We start from the raw sequence: 10,188 nt of genomic DNA on the forward strand, positions 1-10,188 counted from the left end.
GGCACGAGGCCAGAAAGCTCGTTTTGTTGCGCGTACGTCTTAAAACACCGGGGCGGAAGAGTTTTTATTTGTGGCGGGCGAGGGAGTAAGAGGAGGGGCTTAAAAACTTGGTGAGCGGGGAGGGGCCGGAGCAGCTCGCCGGTTCACAGGGACCCTCGAGGCGCTGTAGAGCGCGCCAGGTGGGCGGAGCTGCTCCGGTACTTAGCGCTGTTGCCCTGTGCCCGCCGGCGCTGCTGCAGTCTCCGCTCCTTCTGGGAACAATGGGTGATCGAAGGCGACTTCTGGGCTGGCTGGCTCTCCTGAGCCTCCTCGGCTTAAGTAAGTTGTGGCGTTCTTTCATTCGGGCGACGGTGTGTGTGTGTGTGTTGTTTCAGCTCTGAGCGACTCCAGAATGGGAGTCTCCTCCATCCAGTCGCACGCAGGCTGGAGGGATGCTCTTCTTCTGAAAAGTTCCCCCAACTCGTGGAAGAGGCCTTTCCGAACACGCTTTTTAATTGTAACACGTTCCCCTCTCTCCTTCGAGCAGGCTGGAACAGGTGCCGTCTAGCCCGATGGAAGCTCGGCGATCCTGCATAGCTCCCCGGGAGCTATGAGCGTTGTTGAACCACCAGTGGATAGTGTACAGTGTACTTTCTGAAGGCAGTGTGCAAGATTGTGTTATACAGTAGGTCCCGCGTTGAGGTCAAAGGAAGGGAGGTTTTGATGAACCTCCAGGCTGGGTGACTCTCTTTACTTTTGCTTATTATTTGCCGCATTTCCAAAAACTGCTGTTGGAGAAACGTTCTCTGTACCGTTGTCCCATAAAAGCAACGGGATGAGTAGTCACACAGAAAGAGAACCTCTCAATTACCTGGTCCTGTATTGGATTACAGTAGGGCACTCAAGCTGTGGAAAATGAGTGAAACTTAGTGGCTGAGCTCAGGTCGATCACAGAGATCTTAAGTTTACTCCACAGGGTTGTTGTGAAGATAACTTATATATTTTATATGCTGTTTTTATGCTTTTACTATATTATTGTCCCCGGGGTGGGCAGTTCTTAAATATGATAAAATAAGTAAATAAATAAACTTGAGGTGAAGCCCTGCAAATCCCCTTAAGCATTTAGGAAGCTATATATGTAAATAAATGTAACAATTAAGACTGATATTTCTCTTTTCAGATCACTTTAGCTATAAAGTTTGATATATGGTTTCAAGTCAACGTTCATTTCTGGAGACTGTCTGGACTAGTCCCTGCAGTTTTTTGGCAAGAATTCAGAAGTGATTTGCCATTGCCATTTTTCTGGGGCTGAGACAGAGTGACTGGCTTGAGGTCATCCCACTGGCTTCGTGCCTATGGCAGGACTAGAACTCATTGTCTCCCAGTTTCTCGCTTGGTGCCACTACTCTAAATTGTGCCTGTATAAACCAGACTTAGAATACTTTATTTCAGTAATTCTTATACCCCTCTTGTAAAATAAATTAATATTATCTTCCTGATATCACCAATTTATATGAGTTATTTCACATAACATGCTTCATTTTAGCCATTTTTTTACAAATGCAATGCAGAGTTCATGTAACATAATAAATCACATTATGGCTTATTGTGTTGGATGAACTCAGACACAGTGTGATTTTGATAAGTAAGATTGTTTGAACTCAGTGGCACTAAATGTCTATGGAGATTCTTAGTCATCCAGGTCATGGTTGTTCCAAAGGTGCTTTTGCAAGAGGCAACTGGACTTTCTTGTTTTTCTTTGAAGACGTTTCGCTTCTCATCCAAGAAGCTTCTTCAGTAGCATTAGCTTTCAAGTAAATAGATAAAGGATTGTAATTTTGCTGAATTTAGTCAGAGTCATACCTAAATAGAAGACTGCAGTTCAAAACTGAGATGTTATCTGAAGACTATAATAATAATAATAAAGTTGGAAGGGACCTTGAAGGTCATCTAGTTCAACCCCCTGCTCAGGCAGGAAACCCTATACGTTTCGGACAAATGGCTGTCCAGTCTCTTCTTAAAAACTTCCAGTGTTGGAGCATTCACCGCTTCTGGAGGCAGGTTGTTCCACTGGTTAATTGTTCTAACTTCAGCGTGTGGTTGAATCATTTCCAGATTACAGGCATCATTCTGTTTAGTCTAGTTTATATTTACAGTTTATTCATTAAATTCATGCCAGAATCTATGGACTACGCTCACTAGAGCATCTTTTCTTCACCAGAGCTGGTTACATGATTTCGGAGACATTGATGGTGCCCTTTTATTAACAGGAGCCAAAAGAGATGAAGTACACTTTCTTGTTTACATTAAATGAATATGAACTGTGGATATATGAACTCTGTTGAATACTTGGATGAGTTAAGACTCCTTACAGCCATTTTTTGTCATGATATTTTCACCTTAACATTCCAGAGTGTAAAAAACCAGTCTGCTATTTCATCCGAGCTTGTTATTAAGCTGGATGGCATACAGAAATATTTACCTGTGAGAAGTTCCAACTTGTTCCTAACTAAGGGAGACATTTAAGAATGTAACAGCGCTTGAGGGACCAAACCAGGTAAAGAGACATTAACTTTTAGCAAGAATGGTGCATGCAGAACGGCCTGTATTTTGTGCTCTTTTCTGAAAGAATGAATTTTTCAGAGCATGGAACATTCTCTCTGCATTTTTATTTAATCTGTCCTTTATTCTGCTGGTGAAAGTGACTGGGGCTTAAACAAAGGCACTGGGTTCTAAAAGGCACTTGGCTAGAGTAACGGGGTTATGCCAACGTTGTTAAAACATAATGGGTGGAACTGAGTGCCTCATTGCTGAGAGCTACAGCAAAAGAAAAGCTTGTACTCGTGATTTAATGACTTAAATTACTGATTATGCTGAGTTTAAACTTTCTAAAAGTTGAATAAGGAAAAATGCTTAAAGAATGGCTTAGCCTTAATGTTAAGCTATGTTTGCTTATACCACGGATTGTGGCATATCTACAAGTAGATCATTCACACAATACTCAGCTTAATCATGTTATGGTTTGCTACACTTACTATAGTTTGGGGGATGGGGAGGTGCTACTGTTTTGGTCCATAGGACCAGTAGTACATTGTCAGTCTGTTGCTGAAGTTTAGAGGTGGGGGTGGGGTCTTGCAAAGTATTAAAGGCATCCATTTTTGCCTCTTAAACTCCAATCAGAAAAAAATCTGCCTAGTATTAAAATGGTTGGATTTCTTAAAGGATGAAAATCCTACTTTACCTCTTCGCAAGATTTAAGAAACGAATTTTGCTACTTAGACTCTCTCCTTCAAAATCTAAGCACAGTGGACTAAAAATTTATTTGCAATTATTCTGAATAGTCTCAGGGCTGCAAAAGAGATGCTGCTGTAATTTACCTTGAGGGATATAGTTTAAAGTTTTATCCATTAGTTGCAGTCCCTGCTAGGAGTTTTCTCCTGTTCCAATAGCAAAAAAAGGAGTACACAATTTATTTTCCTCCAGTTGCCCCACCTGCACCTGGTGTGAGTCAGCAATTATATCAAAACGTATGTAGGCTAACCCAGAAGAATGGGTGGGACTGCATACATTCTCTTCTCTCTGAAATGATGCCAAAGTATTAAACATATAAAAATGATGCGGGGAAAAACAAGACTATTAAATCATTTTAAGAGCAAATCTGGCTATTGAATTTTCAGTGGTGTCAAAAAAGGTGCGCTAGTTTCTGGGAAGGAGAATGCCAGAACAGAACAGAACAGAACAGAACAGAACAGAACAGAACAGAACATAAGAGTTACTTTAGATGTTCACTAATCAGCATGTATCAAAATGAGATTTCATTGCATTCAGCTCTCAAAAAAATACCATTATGCATATACTCACACATACACACATATATGACACAGAGAAACATCACAGTCTAGTTCGAATGTAGGCAAAAAAAAGGAAGAATCCTGCGAATTTACAAAACAGATGCACAAGGAACAAAGCTGTTACAGAATCTAGTAGTTCTGCTATAAATACTTTGAAACCCCCTCCCAGAGGGCAGCAACAGAAACAGACTGTGAAGTGGGTGTATGGGGTCTCTAACAATGGTTCAAGCTTTAAGCACATCGTGCTTATAAGCAGTATCCTGAATAACAGGAAGTGAGTTTGTTAAAATGCTTCAATCGTGCCTCTATAAAAAGTGGCCAGAACAGAAGGAGAAAGATGTTCTCTCCTCATTTGATGCAAAAAAAGCAAATGCTGGTTTGCACACTACACTAAAGATAACATATGAAGAGACCAAGTCAGATTGTAAGTTATCTGCATCCCCAGGTACTTAATGCTATTGACCTCCACAGCTGCAGCCTTGATACAAGGTGGAGTATGATTATGCTGCCTCTTTCTAAAATCAACAAAGATCTCCTTTGTTTCATTATCATTCAAAACCCAACTTATTTTTATTGCACCAGTCCACCAAAGCCTTCACCTCCCTGTAAGAATCTTCATTATCATCCTGGATAAGACCCACTGCAGCCTTCACAATAGGATTCGTAGCAGATTCAGCACAGAAGTCATGGATCATCAAGGTGAACAGTAACGGACTCAAAACACAGCCCTGTGGGGAACCCATACTCAGAAAGGTGGAACTGGAAAGTTTTCTTCCAACTCGCACAAACTGGGACCTATTAATAAGGAAGTCAAGTATCCAGTTATGTGAGGAATATTAAAACTTAATAGGCCCAGTTTGTTCACCAAATGCTGAGGAATGATTATATTGAACACTGAACTAAAATCAACAAACAGCATTCGCACTTGAATATTTTTCTCCTCCAGGTGCGCCAAACAAATGAAGCACACAAGTGCATAATCTATAGAGCGGTTCCTCTTATAAGCAAACTGTAAATGACTATTAATGACTTAAATTACTGATTATGTTAAATTTCAACTTTCTAAAAGTTGAATAGGAAAAGTTAGTCAAATTAGTGTCCCTAATAGCTAAATGCAGAGGCATTAACTACTTTAAATGCATGTTATTTCAAGGAGTTTCCCACTTCCTAATTCCTACTTCTTGAAGTTTAAAAGCATCAGGCATTAGAACATTTGCGTGACATATAAAACTTGCTAAAGTTTTTCATGACTCAGTTTAGTTCTTTATGTCAGGGGTCCCCAACCCTCGGTCCGTGGACCAGTACCAGGCCGTGGCATGCCAGCAACCGCTCCGCACAAACAAGCAAAGCTCCATCTGCAGGATGCAGGCAGCACACAAAACCATGCACTCTCTGGTCCATGGAAGGACCTCTGTCTACAGAACCAGTCCCTGGTACCCAAAAGGTTGAGGACCTCTGCTTTATGTCATCATAGTTAAGAATGAGTTAGGGAACCATTATAGAAATGAGGAAAAAGGAAAACAAATCCCAAAATTAGGCCAGTTGTTTAAGCAGTGAACTCTGCAGTTTAAAATCAGTTTGAAGGTGAATAGGTTAAAGGCAGACCTTGTATTAACTGTTGTTGATTAACTGACAGAAGATACACTGTCTTCAAGGATAAAAGAAATGGTTGCTTCTATCAGCTTTGAAAATACTGAGACTGTTTGTCTCTTGACTGACTCCTGCCATCCATAACATACTCGCAGAGACCTTGCATTGACTAAGAGTAGACAAAAAGGAACATTTAATCTGTTCATGAGAAACAAATAGCATATAAAGACTGTACCAACAGTATTTTTAGCCCTCAGAGCCCGAAGATATCCAACATGCAACTAGCAAATAACCCAACCAGCCACTGTAGGAAGATTTGAAGACCAATAGAACTTCTCATTCAGGAAACTTTCTTGTCTTGTCCCTTGGAAGTTTTCCCTCACCTATTAATTGGGAGGAAAATAAATGTGTTATCACCTAGAGAGCTCGTATTTGTTATAAATTTGACATCAGGGCTCAAAACAAGGACAAAGTAATGTTAGAAAATTTTACTTCCCAAGAAATTCAATTATAGAAGTTGTTAATGAACTGTATTAGAATAACAAAACTTTGCCAGCATTATCCAAATAAAGACTGCTAAAGTCACATACATCAAGTTTCAGGCTATCTCAAAAACAATTAATAAATGTAACAGGTTTTTAAGACATAATTGCTGATTAATGAAATACTTGTCATCTGTTTCATATTTAATTGCTGATTAATGAAATACTTGTCATCTGTTTCATATTTAAGTTGCATCTGCATAACGACCCTTTTTCTCCCCACTTTCTAGTTGTTTTCCAATCCATTAGTTTAATTAATCCATGCATTTGAAGAAGTGAGCTCACTCATGCTTTTTAATAAAACGTGTTAGAAAAGATGCTACTAAACTCTTCGTGATTTTCTCCTGCCACCCTCTGGGTTAGGGGTACTGCAGGGATCACAAGCTGGGTGTTGTTGTTTTGTCTTCCCATGAAGGCCCATCTGCTCCTTTTATGTTTGATAGGTTCTCTGGTGATTGGGCAAGGCGATTTGAAGTTGAATCACTTCCTTTGAGATCCCAAGGTTCACTGGATTATGAGTGAATATGGCACAATTAGTATCAGAAGTTGTATTTATAAAGGAGATTTATTTTACAGAGGTAATGAAATAGTGTAGAAAGGAAAAGAAGAACAGCTATTATATATATAATGTATATTCACCACACAGCCCTAAAATAATTCATATAGAACTCCAACTTCTGCTAGATTAACAAAATGTTTAAGAACACTGTGAATATAATTCAGATTAGAGACATTGAAGTCAATGGATATGTTTGTGAGTCTACATCATTTTTCAGAAAGACTTGGCTAAAGCTATGAAATCTGCTAAAAGACTGGGACATTCCTCATAAAGGGCAGTTATTTTCATTTACTCATTCCAGGTGTTTTTGGGCAGCATTGTGCAGACTTGCCACTATTTCCATGGTTACAATATTGAAAGACATATGAGACACAAACTGCATGCCAATCAGAATAGTCTGGGAAGTCTTATAACAGAAGCAGAAGTCTGAAAGTTCCAGCAATTCTTAAAACAATGCTATTAGTGGATCTTTTAATAAGCTTATTTTATTCTTTATATCCATGCCAATTAAGTTTTAGTAATGTGTTTATGTTGGGTATTTTCCTTGTGGGGAAGTATTAATCATAATAATGCTATTAAAGAAATCATGGCTTCTGCATCAGAGCTTGATCAAAGCAACATCCACTGTTGGGAAAAATGAATGCAAAGGCAGATAATGACCTTCTTTAGTGTTTTGCAGTCTTTCATAGGCAATCTGAAGAGATACCTGTGATTCTGCTGAAAGAAAGAGAGAGGGGGAGGGAGGGAGGGAGAGAGAGAGGGAGAGGGAGGGAGAGAGAGAGAGAGAGAGAGAGAGAGAGAGATGAGATCCAGTGTGGTATAGCAGTTAAGTTGTTGAATTGGGAGTAGGGAGACCAGCAAACCAGTTGACTTTGAGTCAATCACTCTTGTTCGGCCTATTCATTTGTTTGCTTATTTATACCCCACATTTAAGATGGTAAACATATCCAACACACTTTATCCTCCTACTTTCCCCACAACAACAAGCCTGTGAGGTGAGTTGAGCTGACAGAGAGTGACTGGCCCAAAGTCACCCAGCAGGCTTTCATGGGACTTGAACTCATGGTCTCCTGCTTTCTAGCCTGATTCCTATGTGGAGAAATTAAAAAAAACATCTGTCTACAAACCTACTTTGGGTTTGGTAGATTACAGTGAATAGATCTTCATCCTGCAGTAGATGGATTCAGATAATATGCATAAATAATGCACTTTATACTCATGGGTCCAGGGTAAAAAGAGGTTGCAAGTAGTTTAATTTTAGTTTAAATCAACCGCGAGTCTAATTGTCCTGTAGAAGGGGCACAGAGAGGCAGGCATAGAATGGAAAATAGAGAGGAAATAGTAGGACCAACACAGAGAGGAAATTGTACAGTTCTGCATACTACCATTTTGGCTATGGTCCCATCTTCTGCCATTATGCAGTCCCAACAGCCTGTACCCTGAGGAAATGTGACCCTTAATTGTAAGAAGGTCACACTTCCTAGAAATCATAATTAGGATTTGGCTTAATTTTTGCTTACTTTAGGACAGTGTTCTACACAAGCACATATTTCTGTTCTTGGCATTCACAAAGTTTTCTTTCTAAAAATGCAGCAAGAACCATTCCACATTTGGTCCTTGTTTCAGCCCTCTTCCTGAATTACCAATATAGTAGCCTTCTTTGTGAACAGAATAAATACAGATAATATGTTCAAAATACTCTTGGGTTTGGCAAGCACTATCAGAATGTGCACATTTAGAAAACATTCATTTTTAGTACCCATGGTTAATTAACTAATTCCCATGGTAGTATTTAGTGGAATTTTAATTTCATGGCCCCAGATTGTCTTCGGATCACCTGTGACATTTTGGGAAATAAACTTCTTAATTATTATGGCAATTAGTTCAAATTAGGAAGAAGAAATCCAATTTGAAGGAAAAATAATATATTTGTGGAAAGAATGGAATAAGGATTATTCTTCATTGATCAATTTGCTTGATTCTTTTTACTGTTGCAGATACAAATAGGGATGTGGAGAGCAGTAGAAGCAGACTTATAAATAGATGCTTCCTGTATTGGGTGAACCAGATAAGTGTTAAAAACACTCTTCCCTTCCCCATTGTTGCAAATTAATAATAAAAGAATCTTTAGCAAACTAGTCCATTAAAGATTTCTATGTCTTTTCGCTCTTTTATTCGTTAGATTTATATCCTGCTTTCCTTCAGGAGCTCAGGGTTGCATGCACAGTACTCCCCCCCCCCAAAAAAACCATCCCTGTGATTATTCAGCTGAGAAAAAGCTGACCCAAAGTGAGCTTCCATGGCTGAGGGTGGACTAGAACCTTGACCTTCTTACATGAAAAGCTCCTATCCCACCCCCCAGTTCTCAATCTCTTTTATCCTTTCTTCTGTGCATAGTTACTGTTGAATACTGCAGAGTTTACTTCTGAGGTAAACATATATGGAATGTTGTTGTTAATAATCCCTGTCTGCTGAAATACAAATGCAAAAAAAAAACCCACCCCATGTTATATCAACCCTGTGCAGAGATGAAACAGGTTTACTTGCATTTCCTATGTCAAAAACAAAGGGAAGAGATCATACCAAAGAACAAGCCCCAGAGGAACTTTTGTTTTCCTTTTATCTATAAAAAACACTTGGGGAGAAAAGTTGTTATTTATGTATTTATGTATGCCTTTATTTATTTATTTACTTACTTACTTACTTACTTACTTACTTACTTACTTACTTACCTACTTATTTACTTACTTACTTACTTACTTACTTAGCAATAAATACAGCTTTCCCAGAATACTATTCATTCCTGTTTTATTAAGATTTATTTCTACGTTAGAGATGGAAACTTGTGGCCTTTGAAGCATGATTGAATTGCAGTTCTCAACCATCATGACCAGTAGTGCAGAATGTTGAGGACTAGTGGTTCAACATCTACAGGGCTACAGGGTTCCTAGCCCTGCTCTGTATTTCTATAAAGGACTTGATATTGATCATTGGATTAAAAGCAGACAATACAAAAAGACTTTCAAAAATCACCATTAAGTGTCAGCTATTTGAGGTAATCTAGACCAGGAAACCAAAATTATGAATGCTAACACTACTTTTATTATAAGGTTACAGTAACAGAATCTTGCAAGTCCTATTGCATGTCTCTCCCCACTGACTTTATGTTCAAGAGAGGTGTCCCAAGTTGATTATATAAGAGGGATGGCTATATAAATGTTTTAAATAAATCAATAAAAGCATGATTGCTTAGACACTTGCTGTTTTGTAATAACCTGATTTTAGAGCTGATCAAAAGGTAACAGGTAATATGTTTGATAGTAAAAATGTTTACAGTTTTGATTAAATTATGCTTCATCAAGCTGATGATGGCTCCTAGTGACAAAATAGACAGACTTCATTTAAGATCGCTGTCCTGAATTTTCTGGAGTTCCAGTGATGCATCCAACACTAATGTTATTGAATGCGTCAACTTTGCTATTGTTCATCCTCTTTTTCTCTTTCTTTCTACCTTTCCCAGCATTAAAGATTTCTCAAGAGAGGTAGGTATTCATTTTGGTCATATGGAAGATGGAAAATGAAGCCTTTCCTATCTTGTCTTACTGAGTATTTCTATAGATGCCTTTTCTCTTTAGCCTGCTCCCAAATAGTTAGAAGAAAGAAGTCT

At 38.8% G+C, this 10,188-nt stretch overlaps 1 protein-coding gene across 1 annotated transcript in view; it reads left to right on the top strand.

Moving 5' to 3' along the window:
- The first annotated feature begins 260 nt into the window (after positions 1-260).
- Positions 261-10,188, top strand: part of ITGA2 (integrin subunit alpha 2) — a 57,633-nt gene continuing 47,705 nt past the window's right edge. Inside the window, exon 1 of the mRNA XM_015815180.1 lies at positions 261-318. Within this exon, the coding sequence (XP_015670666.1) occupies positions 261-318 (58 nt within the window). The remainder of the gene's footprint in view (positions 319-10,188) is intronic.

The sequence above is a fragment of the Protobothrops mucrosquamatus genome, unplaced genomic scaffold (genome assembly GCF_001527695.2).
Source record: "Protobothrops mucrosquamatus isolate PMUCROS unplaced genomic scaffold, P.Mucros_1.0 scaffold323, whole genome shotgun sequence".
Lineage (NCBI taxonomy): Eukaryota > Metazoa > Chordata > Lepidosauria > Squamata > Viperidae > Protobothrops > Protobothrops mucrosquamatus.